General features: G+C 40.3%; 2 protein-coding genes across 2 annotated transcripts in view; one reads left to right on the forward strand and one right to left on the reverse strand.

Moving 5' to 3' along the window:
- On the forward strand, positions 1 to 10,911 carry LOC139953123 (uncharacterized). The gene is made up of 5 exons (XM_071952540.1): positions 1 to 81; positions 894 to 944; positions 2,216 to 2,362; positions 3,547 to 5,548; positions 6,286 to 10,911. Exons 1-5 carry the CDS (start codon positions 64 to 66, stop codon positions 7,716 to 7,718), a joined length of 3,651 nt encoding a protein of 1,216 aa, XP_071808641.1. The 5' UTR covers positions 1 to 63; the 3' UTR covers positions 7,719 to 10,911.
- Positions 10,527 to 20,336, reverse strand: part of LOC139953124 (general vesicular transport factor p115-like) — a 13,165-nt gene continuing 3,355 nt past the window's right edge. The window contains exons 7-20 of the mRNA XM_071952541.1: positions 20,151 to 20,259; positions 19,675 to 19,815; positions 19,492 to 19,580; positions 18,693 to 18,847; positions 17,715 to 17,920; positions 17,247 to 17,360; positions 16,645 to 16,763; positions 16,053 to 16,234; positions 15,334 to 15,440; positions 14,486 to 14,624; positions 13,884 to 14,056; positions 13,238 to 13,432; positions 12,397 to 12,771; positions 10,527 to 11,869 (exon numbers count right to left, since the gene is read on the reverse strand). Of these exons, the coding sequence (XP_071808642.1) occupies positions 11,798 to 11,869; positions 12,397 to 12,771; positions 13,238 to 13,432; positions 13,884 to 14,056; positions 14,486 to 14,624; positions 15,334 to 15,440; positions 16,053 to 16,234; positions 16,645 to 16,763; positions 17,247 to 17,360; positions 17,715 to 17,920; positions 18,693 to 18,847; positions 19,492 to 19,580; positions 19,675 to 19,815; positions 20,151 to 20,259 (2,176 nt within the window). The 3' untranslated portion in view covers positions 10,527 to 11,797. The remainder of the gene's footprint in view (positions 11,870 to 12,396; positions 12,772 to 13,237; positions 13,433 to 13,883; positions 14,057 to 14,485; positions 14,625 to 15,333; positions 15,441 to 16,052; positions 16,235 to 16,644; positions 16,764 to 17,246; positions 17,361 to 17,714; positions 17,921 to 18,692; positions 18,848 to 19,491; positions 19,581 to 19,674; positions 19,816 to 20,150; positions 20,260 to 20,336) is intronic.

Genomic DNA, 20,336 nt, shown 5'->3' on the forward strand with positions numbered 1-20,336 from the left:
ATTATCCCTCTGGAATTGTAACAGCCAAAAGACGACTTTTGCGCGTGCGTGTGTGTGAAAAACATGGCGTCTGACGAAGAGGTAAGAATTTTGCTAAATGAATTGGTTTTGTATTTTGGGATTGTCCACTACATTTACAAAATAAATTATTACATGTTTATGATAATGTCGTAGGTGTACCTATCTATACCTTAGGGTCTCTATAAGTAAGCTGTGGCTGCCTAATTAGACTTGGCAAAGAAGTAAACCTATAACAGTTTTAACACGTTAAAAAATATTGCGTGGCGTGTGTTGCAGTTGTTACAACCGCCCGCCGTACGCGGACCACGGTTACCCAGCTTGATGAGGAAAAGGTCGAGTTGGTCCACTTGACGCATTTTCTGCACTGTGTGTATCATCAATCAATCAATCATTTACGAATCATAGTTACCAAAGAATTTACAGTGAAACATCGCACTAACTTGTGGGACAACACCAAGTAAACCCCATATAAAAAAATTACAAAAATACTTTTTCTTTTTGTTTTTTACAATTTTTTTATAAAGTTCTTGACTTTGGTATTGAAAAGAAAGTTTGAGTAATGTTGGTTTATTAGGTTTAAATTGGTAAGTCTTCTCACGGCTTGGTCAATAGAATAGATACTATTTTTTACCTGCACTTTTTGATCGGTCTCTAACTAACTCAAAAAGTCTAACCAAGTAAGTTTTGTAGTTTGCTTTGTGTAGGCCTACGTACTTAAGATTTTCAAAGGAAAAATCTCCAGAATAATTCAATCAGAGCTTTGATTTGATGTCCCACTTCTTTTTTGATCAGAAAAAGCAAACTGGCACCAAATAAGAAATAAATATTATATTAAATTAAAATTGATTGTTTTTTCTTCTCTTTTTAAACAGGAACAGGATCTTGAATCCTTGAGAGTAGCTGTCCTTGCATCTCTGAAAGCAGTAAGTATTCTAAATGTCCACCCCCTTAAAACCAAAACCCTAAAGGCCAAGTTATAGTTTTGGTCGCGCGACCATGGCTCGATGGTAAGGCGATTGAAATCTTGACGCGCGTTCAAAAAAGGACATAGTTTTTAGGCCTCCATCGCGCGACCGTTGCGTTACTGAATACAAACCGGCCTTAACACTGCAATGGACTAGTTGCGAAATTGTAACGCTCCGTCGGGAGGAGGGTAATGTTTTCACAACTAGCAATGGACTTGCCCTTTTTCTTACACTTAATAGTCACAAAGCCTCTAGAAATAAACTATTGCTAAGTCACAAGTCTGCTTGCATTTGAATTCCTCACACTATAGAAACAGCTGCTTTGCCAAAAAAAACATGGCAAGCAACCTGAAAAGTTAACCCAGGTACCATCGTGTCATTCACACTTTTTCATCGTCAAATGCATAGCAACGCAGAAGCTTGCCCCGAATCATGTGACTTTGAGAAATTAGTAAAATGACTTCACAAAAAACTGTTATCTCAGTGAGACAACATTTTTTTGAGCATGTACAACAGATTTATACGCGAGCGACTCTCCTGAAAACATTTCTCTTTGTAATTTTCACTTTTTGTCTCAAAAAATTGACATCCAATGAAGCTGAAGCTTCTACAGGTAAACTATATTACATAAATCTTCATTCATAGTCAGAAGGGATCCATGTCATGGCCTAACAAACTTGATCTATAAAAGGTATCAAACCCTTTAAGGCAAAAATGCATTCTGTTTTCATTTGGTTTATAAGAAGTATTTTGGCGTCTGCAGGTCTGTATGCTTCGGTTTTTTGAAAGGGCAAGGGCACCGAGGCATTTTTCTCTTTTGTAAAGGGCACCTAATGAGGAAACTAAATTTATACTGTAGAGCATTTCAATGGGACAAAGGCAATGACCAGGGGGTGTGGAGGCAATTGCCTTCGTTGGCTGTATGTGAAGTATCAGGCCTGCATCTGTCTATTGTTCTTTCAACTATTGACGCCTTGCACGCGCGTCACACGTGGCGCCTGATGCCACGCTCACCATGTTGGTGGGCAAGTTAGGTTTAAGTGTATTATTGCCGCCTTGCCTAAAAATGTGCACTTCACTGCGTAACGCACATCATAGAGTTATATATAAAAACGCACAGTGAAATTGCCCACCAGTATGGCACATTCAAGATTTTTTCTGATGATGACGTCAGGTATGGGTCAATACAGATTTAGTCAACATGGTTTTGTACTTGTTTTCTTTGTCAGAAATCGCAGCAAGACTCCCCCAACAACAATGCTGCCTCTCAGAGCCCAACTAATGAGCAGTCGGTCGTTAAAGAAGAGGATGAGGAGGAGGTACTGGATGCCCTACGAAGAGCAGCTCTGAAATCTACCAAAGAAATCAGATTAGAGGTAATTATTATCTACTCCGTTCCTTAAAGGCAGTGAACACTATTGGTTATTACTCAAAATAATTATTAGCATAAAACCTTACTTGGTAATGAGTAATGGGGAGAGGTTGATAGTATAAAATATTGTAAGAAACAGCTCCCTCTGAAGTATCGTAGTTTTCAAGAAAGAAGTAATTTTCCACTAATTTGATTTTGAGACCTCGGATTTAGAGTTTGAGGTCTCGAAATCAAGCATCTGAAAGCACACAACTTCGTGTGACAAGGGTGTTTTTTCTTTCATTATTTCCTCGCAACTTTGATGACAGATTGAGCTCAAATTTTCACAGGTTTGTTATTTTATGCAATGTTGAGATACAGCAAGTGAGAAGACTGGTCTTTGACAATTATCAATAATATCCAGTGTCTTTAAGATCCTTGTCACATGAGTAATTTTTTAAACAATGTATTTTATGATTCCCATGAAAATTATAAAAACATTCAAAAATGACCAGAGTCTCTTCTTTGAGATTGCTTGGAACTGGTTGCCTGTGGATTGCTTCTTGTGACGAAGGCCCTTAGGTTTCATGAAATCACACAGCCTGTTTCGTTTTTTCTTTTCAAGTGAAACAGACATAGAGAAATCAGTTCAACTCTAAATAAATGTTGAATAGACAAAGTGTTCCCAAATTTTATATTTCCTTGGTTATTTCCCCATGTAAGTTTTGCTGTTACATGTATGTCAACAAATATTTATTTTATTTTACTATTTTTATTTATCAGTTTGTTTTGCATTATTTTTTTGTTATTTTGCCTCCAGTGATATATAATTTATATATTTTTTTTATTAAGTTTCAATATTTCAATATTTTTTTTTTTTTTCTTTTATTGTTTATTCTGTTTTTATTGTAGGCATGCTTTTAAAATATATATAATGTATTTGTAATAATCTTTCCCAATTTTGATTTAATCTATGTTTGGTTTAATTTTCTTTTATAAGATGTTTCTATTTTAATTGTTAACTTTGTACATACATATTAGTTTATGTTGTCTATATGAATATTGTTAATTGTGTATTATCCTTTCCTGTAATTGGTGGCTCGTCCGCTGTTGGTTTGGTCAATAAATATATATAAGTTTGTGTGTAGAATTTGAAACCATATTTGATATTGACATCAGTGTGATATTTTTTTATTATTTTTTTTTCAGGATATCCCTACACCACAGGCACCACAGCCTAAGTTCCAGCTGGAGGGGAACCTCATCGCAATCCAGACAGTACCTGAAGTGCCTATCCCAGCCCCAGTCGATCCAAACGACAAACCGAAGCTACCCCGTAACAACAAGTTTTCACGTTTTGCTTCGTCCGGTTCGGATTCGGGCAGTGATAGTGAGGAAGATGGTAGCGATGATACGTCTGATGGCGGAAGGAAAACCAAGAAGGCCTTCAACAGCGACAGCTCTAGGAGCTCTTCGTCAAGCGGAAGCAGCGATAGCAGTAGTAGTAGCGACAGTGATCGCTCCTCGAGGTCCAACTCCAGCAGTGGGAGCAGCAGGTCCCGATCAAGTTCATCATCGTCTTCTTCTTCATCATCATCTTCTTCATCTAGTAGCTCCTCATCAGACAGCACCGATTCTGATTCAGACGACTCTACAAAGGAACGTCAGAAGAAAAGAAGAAATAACTTGGCCTCTCGTAGGAGGGAGACGAATGAGAGGGGAAGAGATGAGCGAGGGATAGGCTCGAGGAACAATGAAAGATATCCTGATCGATCCGGACGTGACAGGGATCGGGAAAGAAGGCGAGTTTCCCCTCGAAGAGGTTCAGGCAGAGATAATCGGCCATCAAGACCCAGATTACCGGGACAAGGTGACTCACGCAATCACAGAGACAATATAAAAGGGTCCCAGAGGGATGCTGACCGATTCAGAACTCGATCCAGATCTCCTCGTTCGCGACGGGATGGTCAGGGACTTCGGACACGTCCAGATGGCACCCGTGGATTTGGATCTGGCGAAAGCCAAGTGCCTTATTCAAATAATTCATTGGAGTCGCGTCTGCGCAAGATCGCAGGCACCGATTCGGGTGGTGTGTCTAAGATAAAAGATGCCCGTGAAACTTTGTCAAGGAGGAATCAAAGAGCTGGCGAAAAGAGACCAGAAAGAAGTAACCGTGATCGAAACTCAAACACTGTCGTTGGAAAGGGTGATGACAAGTCACCAAGCAAAGCAAATAGTGCAAAGTCTAGAAACTCGTCAGTGGATAGTGATACCCATACTGACTCTGATATATCGTTAAGTGACTTGGAGAGTGATTCTGACAAAGAGACCTCTCGGTTCAAACATACCAAAGGTGAGAAACCTCAACATGAACTTGGAATTCGTCGGAGGCCACCCCCTCGACCGTTCAAGGATGGGTTAGAACGGGACCGCAGACGCGATGACCGCAGGAGAGATGATCGCCGGCGGAGAGATGATGATGGACACAGGGATGAGAGAAGGAGAAGGAGGGAAGATGGCCGTAAAAAAGATGATCGAATGGACAGAGACCGAAGCCGCAAACGAGAGGACAGGAAAGAGACAGACCCATCAAAATCCCGCAATGGTCCTTTGTCCACTGTCCAACCTCTAATGGCAAACAAAGAGGCTCGTTCCAAAGAGAGGAGTTCCATTCCCTCTAAAATTCCTTCACTTCTTGACATCAAGGTGAGGAATCCAAACCTCGGTGCTAGACTCGGAGTAGACCTAAAAAAATCGCCCAGGTCCGACCATGACAGTGCGGGTCCCGCTAGGCTCCATAAAAGCGCCATCTCCGAAGAACGATTCCCGCCCCTGTCCAGGTTGAAAAATCTGGAGATAAAGTTTGAGAGCGAGTCTGGATCGGATGGTGAGGGTGTTCCCACTGGCCCTCGTAGCATTGTCAAGGTTGATAAAAAACGTGGAGATTTAAAATCTCGCTTGGGTGTACGCGCCGCTGCAACGGATGAAGAGAAAGTTTCTCCAAACGAGAAGGCTCACAAACGGAAAAGTGACAGAGACAGGAAACTGGCACCTGTTGAGTTGTCGGAGCGTGACAGAAGGAAGAGAAGATCCAGAGATACAAGGGAAGACGACATCTCAGTAAAAACGAGAAAGAAGGAATCCAGTCTTGACCACGGGGATTCTAAGACGAGACCTGGCAGTCCTGAAATACGTGTCACATTTAATGAAGGTATGTTGAGCTTTTATATGTTCTTCGCTCATTTTTGTGCACTATACTTGTTAATTTTACTGTCTTTCAAACTAATGTAGTAGCTCTAATTTGCCATTGTATGGTTCGTCTGATGTGTTCAGGTTCACTTCTTTTAGCGGCCACCTCGCTAATTTTTTAGTCGATATTGCCACCTCACTAAATTTGTTTTTAGAATGATGCCTGCAGTCTGCCTAAACTTCAGCAATGCTAAACTTAAGTAGATCAGCAGTCCTGCTTGGTTTGCATGGTTCAGGGCCCAATTTCATAGAGCTACTTATGTACAAAAACAAGCTAAGCACACCAAATTATGCTAACCAGCCAACATGTACAATTTGTGATTGGTATCCTGCTTTTTCTTGCTAAGCAGGGAGTTTTGAAGCAATATTTTCTGTTTAAGCAGCTCTACGAAATTGGGCCCCGATCATTACAGCAAAGTCAATGACTTAAAGGCACAAGTTACGTTAAACAGGATAACAAACGATCATGTAGTTGAACATTCCAAAAACTCACTGAATGGTTTGTTTTTCCTTTAAATGTGATATTGAAAGTTTACTTGTACTGTAAAGAAAATGTTTTGGAAAACACCCAAATGTAAGCTCTCAGTTTCAATGGAACACTTTCATGTGAAAATTGGGTTGAAAAAAGGTTGAGTATCATCTCAGCAGTCTTTGAAAATGTGTTTTGAGCAAATTTTTACCTCTGTCAATAATTTACAGGTCTGCCATCAAAACGGAAACCAGTTCATGAAAGACTTGGGCTCAAAACGGCAAGTAGCAGCAAGCCTAGACGGTCTGTAAAAGATCGCCTCGGAAAGAAGATTCATGACCTGAAGGAGGAACGTCCAAAGAAACTCTCGAAGAACCCACTTAGTGTCTCGGGAGGCTTTGACGACGATGATCTACTGGACAGCCCAGCAGAGGTAGAGGTCGCCACCAAACCAAGACAGTCTGTTATCGAACTCAAGACCAGAACTAAACAGGATGTCGAGACAAAACGGAAGGCGGAGAAACACAAACATCAGCTGGAAGAGGCGGAGAAGAAACAAAGAAGGATTAAGAAAGAGAAGCATCTTCGGGAGGAGAGCAAAGAGCATCGTGAGGAGGAAAGAGAACAGCGAGCACAAGATGTAGAAATAGGGGAAGAAGGAAAGGATACTGTGGATGAGACTAAACAGATGAAGGAGCTTGAAAAATCTGTGAAGGAGAATGAGAATCAAGATGGAGAAACGGACGATAAGAACTCAGTTCCACAAAGTGAGACTCAAAACGAAAAGCGAGAGATTGAGGAAATTGATCATCCCGTTGAAGATGCTAAAAAGGAGGTTTCTTTACGAGAGGTGAAGAGGAAGAAGATCAAACTGAAGCGAAATTCTGCTCAGAGTGTCGAGGATGATGGTGTGAGGGTCAGTGTGGATAGAGAGGAGGAGGAGATGCTGTTTGAAGACGTTGAGCAGCCCCGCAAATTCATTCAGTCACGCTCTCGTGCTGATGACAGAAAAGTCATCAAGGACTCCAGTGTAGAAGGTGAACATTCTAGTCGGAAATTTATTGACAGGTCAGAGAGAAACATTGTACAGGGAAAAGATTACGACAAGTCCAAGAGGAAGATCGTCTACGACAATTACAAAATGTCCGAGCAGGACGAGTACGATGAGCCTCGTCGAAAGATTTACCAGGAAGACTCGAGGCACTCTCACAGAAAAGTCTACCAGGAAGATGAAGATACGTTGAGGCGGAAGATTGTCCACGATGATTCGGGCCCACCGAGGAGAAAGTTCCTGAATGCTGATTCTGATTCTTCAAGGAGGAGGGTGTACCAGGCCGACCGAGGCCCCTCTAGGAGGATGGTCGTCGAAGACTTGGAAAGGGAACCATCCCAATCCTTGAGCTATGAGGACGTCCGGCACACTAAGCTCAGTCGCGGGGGTGACTTGTGGAAGCGGGGACCGATCGAGGCGAGGACCAGGGAGGTGGAAGTCCGGATGGAGCAGCAGGAGAGGCAGGCCATCGAAGAGACGAAGGAAGCGGAAGCCAAGAGGTTGAAAGAGGAAGCGCTCATCGCTAGGATACAGAAGATTAAGAGGAAGAATGCGGCCATCTTGCAACGACACAATGAGATCGAGGCCGAGAAGATCATGTTTGGCTCGTGAGACGAGTTGGTATTTGAAAATTGAACATCTCAAAAGATTGTAACAAACAACTAAGGGCCATGTCAAACGAGGCAGTTTTCAGGCAACCAGTTTCAGATAATCTCAAAGAAAAAAGTTATTCACATCTAAATGTTCACATATTTTTTCTTTGTGATCATTGGGTGTTGTTTAAAAGTTATTCATGTGCTACAAACGTGGTCCTGTAGCATACGCTGTAGTTGGTTTTTTCAAAATTGATTTTTACAAAAGTGGGATGCTCTGGTTTAACTTGCATTTGCATCTAATATTTCACAAACGAGAGATAAATGGTGCAAGCTGCAAAGTTGGAAAGCTTGATAGCTGGGTGTTTGAGATGTGCTTCGTGTTTAAAGTTTTAATAAACTCTTGTTCTAAACTACAGGCTTTTTGTTTTTCTTGTAATTTTTTGTAAGCAGGCACTTCTTGAAGTAAGAATTCTTTTTTCAAGATCAAAGATTTGTACAAAATTTGTGTACTTTTTTGTCTGTTTCTAGTATTTAGTTGGGCTGGATTGACTAGACACTAGTTTTGTTAAACGCATCTCCTTAGCTGAGGAGAGTATGGTGGTAAAATTTTAAATGGGACACAATTTGTTCAAAACATTTTTACTATTCTTTATAATATGTTGTTTTTGTTTAAGGAGTCAAACTGTTTGATTTACACATTGTTGTAAATGGTAGTCAGATTGTTCAAATTGTTTTAAAAACTGTGTTTGGTATATTTGCAAGTTGTCTGTAAAAATTGTCAGAAAGAAGAATTTTTTTATTGCATTGCCTGGATGGACTGCAGTTGAGCTAGGTTTGATTTTTTTTTTTTCCAAATGGCTGGACATTCACAATTGGCTACTTTTTTTATTTTTTATCAATAGTTGTTGGTTCGAATCCCTCCCGAGTGATTTGCCTGTGATTTTTTTCCACGGAACTCGAGGGGAAGTATACGTTGCGCGGGTTCTCTGCTGTGCCACAAGGGTTTTTCCGGCTATCCGGTTTTCCTCCCTCAGGAAAAAATCAAACACTTTCGATCTTGGCTGTGCTCCGTGGTCATAATGAGTTGACGTGGCTGGCAGCTGAATGCACCCTTGCATGCCTGCTTCTCGAACACGTTGTAGCCGCGTCCTTCGCAATTCAGCTCTAGCTGGGAGTAAGGACGATTAGCCCCCCAAATTATTATTATTATTATTATACAGTGCTTACACACATTGGTGCAAGTATGAAACCAAAATTAACAAAGTTATGACGTTAGATAAAAATCTACCTTTAATTATTTGATCCAAAAGACTCCAAATTGTGCTGTATCACTTAAAAACTTGTCTGATTCCAGTATGCACTGCTAAAACCAATTGGGCTTGGCAAAGAGAAGCTGGATAGTTTTACCATTATTTTTTTAGATCAAGGAGCAAGTATTTACAATGCAAGTAAATGACCATGACTAGATTGTGGTTTAAAATTGTGTTAATGTAGCTATGTTTGACCTCTCACCAAAGTCAACAAGACTGAGAAAAACTGTTGCTTTCTGATTTTACATTTTGTTTGGCTTGGAGCCCCTCTTTAAACATGATAAAGATAGTGTTTCTCGCATGCAGGTTCATGTCAATGTGAATTATTTGTCAAACGCAATTTATAGAAAGACTTTTGATTCCATCAGTGTTAAGGTAGCTACTCAATTTTGGGTTTTGCTTTCGGATCCTTCAAACCAACCTTACTCCAACTAGAGTATTTTATTCTGGTATGTGAACAAAAACTACAAATTTGTACTTAAGTGCCACAAGAAGGCTTCAGAATTTGTCTTATGAGTCGGAGAGAAAATAATTTTGAGTTGGTTCAGTGTTTATTTCAGCATGTTATTATAGAAAACAATTATAGAAGGGGCTTACCCAAGAGTGTCTGGCAGTGGCTGCTGAATGCGCTGTAGAACCTTGTAAACCCTTTGACAGGTGCTACATAAATGTGTTCAATTCATTACACACTTTGAAACGCCAAAGATAATGCGCTGAACATTACATTTATAAAAACTTGGGTACACACCAACAAAAAGACAGGTTGACAAACTTCATGTGGTTTTAAAATTTGATGTACTTTTATTCATTGAGTCAACTGCTCATGTATAATTATTTAGTTGTCTTTATTTAAACACAAATCTGGTTTCTATGTTTACAAGATCAAGTCATGAAAATCTTGAAGTACATAAATCATGCTTGACAATCTGCGTATATTTAAGACCAAGCATCTCGAACAGACTTCACAGGCTTAAATAGTTGGGGCTAAGGACCATGGCCCAATTTCATAGAACTGCTTGACCAGAAAAAAAAATAGTCTGCTAAGCAGAAAGTAGCAGGATACCAGTCACAAATTGTACGTGTGACATGGTAGTTTGGCTGTTAACTTTATTCTGGTAAGCACAATATTTTAAAGTTCTCAGCTATTATTTCTGCTAAATCCCTGAAGTGGCATAACAGTATGTGTTGTAGTCTATACAAAAATGTATTTAAATGACAAATCTGTTCTTTAATCTTAGATAAACCATGTTCTTATAAAAAGAGGGTCGAGTTTCATGGTTCTGCTTACCGTGCAACTCGGAGCTTACTACATGTATGCTTTTTTTAATACAGGGTACCATAAGCAAAGAACACTGTAGTAAGCATAGCCATGAACTTCGACCCCATTTTCTACAAATGTATATCTGGACTGCTAAGACATTGTTCATGTACTGAAGATCACAAATTATTTTAACTCTGTAACTTTAACGAACACAGAGCCCTAGTTTATTTACTTTCATATTTCATGTACATGGTTTATCCCATACTGTATACCCCCCCCCCCCAAAAAAAAAAAAAAACGAAACAAACACAGACGTTCGTACAAATCAATTTTAAAGACCTTGGCAAGACATGTACATTTACACAGGACCATACCTAGAAAAAAACCTAAAAGACAAGTTTTTGTAAAATTTATATTATTGTATGTGAAATAAAAATAAGATTCTGAACTTTAAACAATCACTGATCTTCATTAATTTAATTTGTCTAAAATATTGATACACTTTGAAGTACTTTAGGACCCTGTTGGTCTTTTGAAATGAAGCTGGTCAGGAAATTTATGCGATGCAGCTGTGAGACCACTTTTTGTGCGAATCTGACAAAATCACAAGGGGTTGGCTAAGAATTGGTAAAATAAAAGGAGTAAATCCAGCATTTTGATCAATTTTTGGTCCCAAATTTAAAAAATCATAAGGGGTTAGTCCAGCATTTTGATTGATTTTGGCCCAAAATTGAAGAAGTCCCAAGGGGTAAGTTAAGTCCAGCATTTTTATCCATTTTAGCCAGAAACTGATAAAAAATCCCAAGGGGTAAGTCCGGCATTTTTGTAGATATTTGGCCCAAAATTCGAAAAATCAAAACATCAAGTAAGTGCGGCACTTATATCAAATTTGGGTAAAAAATCAAAAATTTAAATATTGGATGTTCTTGTGAAAATACCATGTTTTTCCCCCTGTTTTCTCTGCAAGTAAAACTGTTTCCAGCTGAAACTTTCACAAGTGATTTGTAATACATCTTTCTTTTTTAATTTTGCCTATAAATCAGCATTACATTGACAAAAACCAATCTTTGACTCAAACTTTAAACAGCAACAATTTGAACGCATAAACAGAAAAAGGTGTGCACAGGCAGTTCAGAAATGTAATACTAGTAAAAATGTCATTCGAGTTTGTATTTATTATGAAACAACTAATCAATGAGATCAAATAATAGATAAACCCATTCAAAAAATATACATCCTCCAGATTTCTAACCAATTAGACTTGACTTAAGTCCCAATCCCGTGAGAGTCCTTTTAGTTTCAGTCCCATCATCGCCTAACGTCAGAAAACTTTTGCGCGACCGACATCCTCCAACCTGAGCTATTCCAGGGACCACAGTAGCTACAGTTTTACTATGTAGTGTGAGGGCACACAGCTATACGGCTTGTTTGCTAGTTGGCAGGGACCTCTCGCACGAGAATGGGACTTGAATCAAGTCTACTAAAGAGTTTGCATAAAAAGTGAGAACTTCTTTACTGGGTGTCTCAGCTCGCCTCATCGTCATCTTCTTCTTCCCAATCTTCACCTTCCTCATCACCGAGGTCATCATCTGAAATCTGTCCAGAAAAAAAAAATTAAAAAAAATCATAATTTAAAAGAGCAGATAAGATTTAATAGTGTCACAAAGTGAAATGGCATCGCCCTGAAATCTTATAATGACAGGCCTGGAAGGCCACGGATGCCATGACCGATGTTGCCCCTTCAAAAGTTTCTCGTAGACTTTAAGATTTTTCAAAGGAAGTGACTATTGCAAAATGAAAATGGCCTTGCCCTTAAAAAGATAACAATTTCAGGCCTTTTTTGATGTCACAGAGTTGAGAGACCCCTCTGAGAGTTGGGAGTAAAGATAGATAGCCATTGGTCTGTAATCATTTGTATCAGACATGGGCCTCATTGGGTTAAGCACTTCTTCATCAAATTAGTGGGCCAAAAATTAAAAAAATTTCGATGGGTTTTCTTTAAGGTAAAATATTTAACAAATCACAAGGGGAAAGTACAGCAATTGTATCAAGTTTTGGTCAAAACCACAAGGTGCAATCCAAAAATGTCCACTCCCATTGAATAATAGGTTTTGTTAACTTACTGCTTGGCCCAGCTCTTGGAGTTTGTCCTTATATTTGTCCTTCTTAGCGTCGGTATCCGTCAGCAGGACTAACAGATCGTCCTGTTCCTTCCCAACCTTCTCTACCTCCTCCTTCAACTTCTTGCATTCCGACTTCAAGGAAACCTTTTCTTGCTCGAGTCTGCTGATAACCTCTTTCAGTTTGTTGACTTCCTCTGCATCCCCGCTGCTCCCCTGCTGTGAGTTTTGCGCCTCTCGTAGAGACGATTCCAGGTCTTCGTTTGCCGACTTCAAGCGTTCATTCTCAGCGGAAAACGAGGCGCAATTCGTTTCCGTTTTAAGTAATTTTGACTCTAAGTCACTCTTTGTTTCTGTGAAGGAGGTTCGGCTTAATCTCTGAAAGAAGAACATCAAATCCAAAAGTATAGACAGAGCTGATTTAAGAAATTTTTAAAACAGCATAACGGAAAAATATCACTAACTTAATACAAGTGAAGTTATTAAAAAACAAACACTTGTGACATCATCATGCTCTTTGAGAAAGCCCTACAAGTAGGAGAACGACAAACAGAAGACCGAGCCTTTTCCAATGCGAGCCCGGCCCTGTGGTACTTACTACCAGACAGCTGCAGAAATACAAACTCACTTGAATCCTTCAAAGAAATTGATGAAGACTCACTTGTTTCAACGACAGTGATTTTATTTATTCAGGCCATCTTTGATTTTGATTTGAGAAATCCTAGCGCTTTGCCTCCTCTAGAAAAGGCACTTTATAAGTGCCAACTTATTATTATTAATTGTATAATTTCAAACTCTTGTGCACACTTAAGATCACATTTTCTAGTGACCGTTGTCACCTCACCTCTACTTCAGTAAGCCTCTCCAGTTCCTGCCGTTTCCCCCTCATATCTGCGTTCAACTCCGTCAGGGCCGTTCGCAACTTCTCATTCTCCATTTGCGTTTCTTCAAGGCGTGTTTTCAGCTCGTCCGACGATATGTTCTCCATTTCACTCGATGAGAGTACAGCCTTGGCGTCTGATATTGTTAAGTCGTTGGTCTGTGGATAGGAACCCAGCGGATTATTAAAGTCATAAAGCGGTGGTGTTTACATCTTATTTCAAAATCAAGAACTTTTGTTTTCAGAAAAATGTTACAGAGAGTCACGGTCAAGTAGCAATCATCAGAAAAAGAACCTATTAAATGAAAAAAATGCCAAGAAATAACCATTTGATGCAGTTGCAAAAACACTGGTAACAGTACTTTACCACCCCCTTCTGTGGGAACGTGTGTTGGGAGGTTGGCCAATAGATAAATTGCACATCACGCCTTTGATCACCATCTTTGATGAATGTGCACATGTGCAAGGCTATCATTAGCTGAGTTGAGGGCAGCACCAGCGCAGCGCCTACACAGGTGCACTTTTGCCCTGTTCATCATCAAATGCGATATCCATCTATAGTATGCAGCAACATGCAGAATTTCCTTTGTAAAAAAAAAAAAAACCTTACTAGTTTCTCTATCCTCGATTCTTTTTCTAGCAGCTGGGTGGTCATTGAAGCGGTCTTGTTCCTCAACTCCTCAATTGTCGCCTCTAGCTGCGCAGTCTTCTCTGCATCAGCTTCCTGGTTTAGACTGGTGGGGTCCATAGAGTTGGGGATGTCACCTTGCCCGGCCTGTACCCCTAAAATGATCACAATACAAAAAATTACATCAAGCTGACTATCTTCTGCTCATTAGATCCTTAAAGGGTCTGTTTGGGTTTTGTAATGACTCTGAAGTTTAATAAAAACTTACTTGGGAAGAAGTACAGCATTTTTGGATGGTACAATGCATTTTGAGAAATTTTTTTTTTTCTTCAAATAACTACATTATTGGAAATCCTCCAAAATTTAGTCGACCATATATGCAAAATGACCTCTCCAGTGTTAAATGTAGGGAGCGCCCAGTACTGTGAGCTCGTGTCCAAAACAACGACTTTGGCTACAGCTACGGCTAGATCACAAGCCTGTATTAACAAGAGGTTCTAAACTAGCAAAAACAAATTTGATGAATTTCCGATAAAAATTCCATTTTAGCAAATGACAGACAAACTCTCTATGTTTGAACATACCTTGCTGTGCCTTGATTAGGGCGTATTGATCCTTGAGCTGTTGAATCTGTTGAGCTTGCTCCCCCAGGAGTGCCTCTGCCTTTCTCTGTTCCTTTTCCAGATCTGTGTTCTTTGTTCTAAGATTGCCAAGTTCCATATCCTGCGATATTAAAAGAAGATATCAATATATGTTCAATACACTGTTGGCAATTCTATGCAGGCCTGCTTAAAGCCATTGGACCCTTTCGAAACAGTATTGTTTAAGGCCCACACTTCGTGTATCACAACTTCTATATAAAATAACAAACCCGTGAAAATTTGGGCTTAATTGGTCATCGGAGTCGGGAGAAAACAACGGGAAAACCCACCCTTGCATCCGCGCATTTCACCGTGTCATGACATGTTTTTAAAATAAATCCGTAATTCTCGTTAACGAGAATTGATATTGTTTTACTGTTTTCTCAAAAAGTGAAGCATTTCATGGAATAGTATTTCAAGAGAAGTCCTTCTGTAAACCCTGTAAGTTATTTGTAAATCTGTGAACTTTTTTTTCTTCTTCCTGTACCGAAAGGGTCCAATGGCTTTACCAGAATGCTTTATGCTTACCAGAATAAGGTTACCAGCTATAACACCACGTCACATGTCCAATCTGTGACTTGTATCCTGCTTATCTTTGCTAAGCATGTTTTGCAGGGCGTTAATTGTCTTTCAATATCTAAAAACTTAAATTTGGGGTCTGTGTGGCTTGGTCAAAACAGTTCAAACCATTTGACCACTGATGATTCTAAATGACTACGGACATAGAAAGTGTTGACTTTTTACAAACATGAACCAAAAGGTTTTGCTTTGGGAACTTTGCAATCATTTACCTGCTCACGGATGATATCTTTGTACTGCGTCACTATTCCGTCGTGATCTTCAATACTTTTCTTCGTTTCAAGGTCTTCGTTTTCCCCAACTGCTCTCATGACCACACCTTGCGAAATAAAACACACCAAGAATGTAACTATAAGTCAGGTGTTAGAGTCATTACTCATTGCTTGTTATTTGCTAAAGGAAAAAGTCAGCTATACTTTGGTATTGAAATACTTTTGTTCAAATACTAAGCACGTGTGGTGTGTCACGGCCTAGTGGTTAAGAGCTCCAGGTTCCGACTCTGGTGTTTCTGATCAGCAGAGTGTGGGTTCGAGTCCCAGGCGTGACACCTGTGTCCTTAAGCAAGACACTTAACCTAGATTGCTTTGTAAAGTTGGGTAGGTAGTGCTTTCTGCTCTAACAGCCAAGCTTCCGATGGATGATACCCAAGCCTACATTCGTTTGGACTGTAAAGGGGGTAAGCCTGTTTTAGCCCCAGGAGTAGGTGGCAAAGGCCCCTGGAAAAATAGTTGATTTGTAGCCCACACCTTGAAGTGGCCTTAAGATCTTGTGTGTCTAGCGACTTGCATTACAAAAATAAATAAATAAATAAATATGTTCAAAAAGTCTCCGAGACAACAGTATTGAAAAATAGCTACAATTTTCTCCAAACACGGAATCGTTGCCATGTTTAACAACACATCAGTTTGTTGTGGGACTTGATGAAACATACCTTCAAGTTGTTTAAAGAGTGCAGTGAATTCATAATCCAGCATCATACTGTCAGCCGAGCTGAATCTAAGCTGAGGTTTCTGAGCTGCTAGTGTGTACATCTCATGTTTAGACACCATGTCCAGCTTCTCTACAAACGCCTCCAAGCCAATCCTCTTCTCTATTAACTGTTTCATGCTGTCCCTGAAAAAAAAAAAAAAAAAACATTTTTAAGTAGGACTTAGAAAAATTGCATGGTGGAAGTATAACTAAGAGAGGTTTGCGTTAAACACCATGTGAAGATCTTATTTTAAGTAATATTGGTTCAGAAAAGAATCAGTGGTTAACGACTCAACGTTTCGATCAGTTTGCTCTGATCGTCTTCAGCAGAATGCTGGACTCTGTTTCTGGATGCTGCTTTTAAGTATTTGGCTCAATATAAGATCTTTTATAATCTTCCCTGATCGCTGTTCATTAGAGTGCATTTAACCTTCTACTCTTGGTACCAGCAAGGTGACCAACCGTTTTTCCTTTAAAAAAAACCCTGAGAAATCACATGCCTGCCTAGAACTTCAAAGTCCCTGAAGCTTGATGGTGATTCACTTTATACTTACTTTGTGAAGCTTGAGTTGGAATTATCGTTGAAATTGACGCAGATACCCAGCAGGAAGGCACAGAGGCCCTGGCCGAGGGACTCGTGTTCGTCGGTGGTCTCGGCAACTTGTGCAGTCAGCTGGACAGGAAAACTCAGTCAAGGATACAAACATCTCCCTCTGAAGTAACGTAGTTTTTGAGAAACAGGTAATTTCTCACTCAAGTGTTAAAAGACTTCAGGCCTGAAGCCTTTTTTAGGCATCTGAAAGCACACAAGTTTGTGCAACATGGGTGTTTTTTGTTTCATAATACTCTCGCAACTTCGATAACCGATTGAGTCAAAATTTTCACAGATTTGTTATTTTATGCATATGTTGGGATACACCAAGTGAGAATACTGGTCTTTTAATACGCGCTGCTCCATAATGCAGGTTAAAGGCCGAGCTCCATCCGCAGTGAGCGGAGTCTAAGCCTGAGCCGGAGCCTAAGCCTGAGCCGGAGCCTAAGCCTGAGCCGGAGCCTAAGCCGAGGTTTGAGAAAGGCTCCTTGGGAAGCGCAACTCAGACACAAAGAAAACATTCACAAAGTGTACACGAGAACCAAAATATTTTGAAAAGGATACGAATGGAATGTTGGCAGGGTTGAGAAGGAAGTGTGTAACTGCCAACTGGCATCCAGCAAGCCATGAAGACAGCAGGATTAGAAGACCAACCTTCGTCTGGAATTTTACTGTGGGCTGTAGATCAAAAACAGAATAAAACACAATGTCATTGTGGTCCAGTGGTTAGACTGCAGGACATACAGTTACTACTCAATCTTAGATCTTGTCTTTGTACCACAAAATTCAAATCTCTCCTCAAAACTTATCTTATGTCACAGGTTTTCAAAGCTCAATTTAGTTGTGTCTGTTTTCCTTCTTTTATTTATTTTTTTTTTACTGCGCCTTGAACACCCAGCAGGGTGGATGTTTGTGCATTACAAGTCTTTATTCATAATATTTATTATTATGTTAAACCATGAAATTCCAATTCTGGAATTGATCCTCAAAAGAGAAGACTAGGTGCAAAACCGCTCAGGAGACGGCACTTACTTGTGATAAGATATTAGCGCATTGTTGTAACAGAGACACGGGAGCCTGGCCCATCCCGGTGGCCAGCTGTACTCTCAAGAGTTGCTCCTTCTGTACGTTGTTATCTTTGAGGGCGTGGGAGAGGGCGATTGAGGCACACCAGTTAGACAAAGGATCCTGACTGAAGAGACCTCCGCAGAGAAGCTGACCCGCTGTGACGGCCGACACTGAAACCAAGAATTGAAATATTAGTTGCCTATCAGATTTCGTAAAACCCAAATTAATATTCTTTATCCCTGATGCAAATTTAGCGTCTATTATATAACGTTGCGGTGCCCGCTGCCAAAACATAGGATTCGAACTGCCTTTAGCTACCGGGCAACCTCGTTAGTCTAGTTTGTTAGACACTGCTCTAGAATTACAAGGGTCGTGGGTTCGAATCCCACCCGAGTAATAATATGCTTGTGATATTTGTTCACAGGACTCACAAAGTACTGACTATACAGTGCTAACACACATCGGTGTATGGGTAAAACAAAATTAAGATTTCGTATTGATTTGAAAGTTCTGATTTTAACATACAAAACTTTAAGTGGTTTACATGTGGCTCCTCCGTACGTTAGTGATCTCATTGGTGTAAAGAAGTCATCCAGTTACTGTTTACGTTCCAACAATAAGTTGTGTTTATCTTTTCCCACAACCAAAACACAGGCTGTATGCTCCACAGGGGAGCTGAGGTGGTTCGAGGAGTAAAATAAACGTGTAACCTGTGGTTTTGTTTTGTACTGAGTGAGAAAGCACCCAGTGTATGGGCTTAAAACAACATAGAAAAGCTAATATTTTTGCCCTGTATTATTGCAATATGGCAAAGGTCTAACTAATTCTGAGCAATTACACTTTTGGTCACGTGCGACAGAATATCAATTCATGCTTTCCCCCTTTGAACTCAAATGGTATAACCCAGACCCATATATATCTCCTACACAAATCGGAACGTACCATCTGCAGTGGCAGGGAGGAGTGTTGATATAATTTGCTCCTGTCCCACGTCGTTCTTGTAGAGGAAACATTGAAAGCAGTAGAGAACGGCACAGCGGAGGATGAAGGGTTGTTTCTCATTCACCATGGACATGAGAAGAACGACAATGGCCGGCCTGTATTTCATGAGCAGAAACAACAACATTTACCAGCTTTCTCCTGAAGACGATCAGAGCAATAGGCTACTGATCGAGGCGTCGAGTTGAAACCAACGGTTCTTTTCAGAACCACCCTAACTCATTTAGAGTCATTACATGGTGTTACCGCAAACCTTTCCATATCGTCTTTACACCATGCAAAGTTTTAAATCCTACTTTACATTTACTAGACTGGTCCCCTGTCCTGATCCACAAGGATAAAGACAGGTATTGGTCTAAATGTATACACTTGCACATCAGATTTAACTGCGAATCTCCAGAACCTTGAAAGCCATGGAAAAGGATGCGAGGTCAAAGGTGATTATGATCATGGGCTCAATGGCAGATCTCTGTCATAAATGTATATCACGAGCCTTGAATGTTCAAGCGAAAACATTTATCAGCTGAAGGAATCGGTTCTGTAAGATGCACAGTCAACTAAAGTGACTTTGGGGCTCAAGCAGGGTATTTTGTACTGTCTACTAAGGTCACCATTGGAGCTGAAAAAAAGGTAAACAAAACAAACGAACCAATCAAACAAAGTACAAAGACACAAGGGTTTGTTCTCGGATGAATTGGCAACTCACGTAGGAGGGTTAAAAATACTGGAAATAACTTAGTACCTTGGAGGGCTGGAAGGGGCGTTGACTGCTGCGAAGAAATCTTGGTTGACCTTGCAGCCTCTGATGACCTCTGACACTGTGTTGATCGTCTACAAATACCAAAAAGAAAATCAACGTAATCGGGTTATCCAGAAAGAGATTTAGTTTTCTTCACCACTTCTAGAAAATTTGAAAGCCTTTTACCTCAGTCAGGATATCGGCTGGTACCCCGCTGGCCATCAGGATACCACAGAGTTGTTTCAGCAGTCCGCACGAGTGGATTAACTTCTGGCAACCACTCGTTGCTTGTTGGGGATTGTTCGGGGAGACCAAACTCCGAACCACCTACAAACGGTAAAAGTAAAAAATGTAAAAATGTTATCTTTAGAAAAACAACAAGGTCTGAAGTAGAAGGAGGATTTCTTGTCTTAACCTCCACCTGTGACATCCTGCAATTGTTCCACCATTATTTCACAAGTATGAGGAGATGGCTACCTTTAAACAATATCACGCCATTTGTGCGCAATAAGGGAGCGCTGGAATGTCACAGGTGGAGGTTTACAACAAATAATGCCACCGGTGTACGCGCCATGCGTGGGATACGAATGGCCCTCGGGCTTCACCCTTTTGCTATTTCTACCCACGCATGGCGCGCACCTCGGGCATTATCCTATACATACCTGAAGCATAAAGTGGACATTCTTGACTTTCTGTGTCGACCAAGTGCCGTCCTGGTTCTGAGGAATCATCGTTTGAAGATCAAAGAACGGAGACAAACGCTGAACGAAACTGTGAATGCAAAAAAAATAGAAAACTTGAAGATTTCAATTTATAAGTAAACAAAGTGAGAAGCCTGCATACATACA

This window comes from Asterias amurensis, chromosome 21, assembly GCF_032118995.1.
Source record: "Asterias amurensis chromosome 21, ASM3211899v1".
In the NCBI taxonomy this organism is placed as follows: Eukaryota; Metazoa; Echinodermata; class Asteroidea; order Forcipulatida; family Asteriidae; genus Asterias; species Asterias amurensis.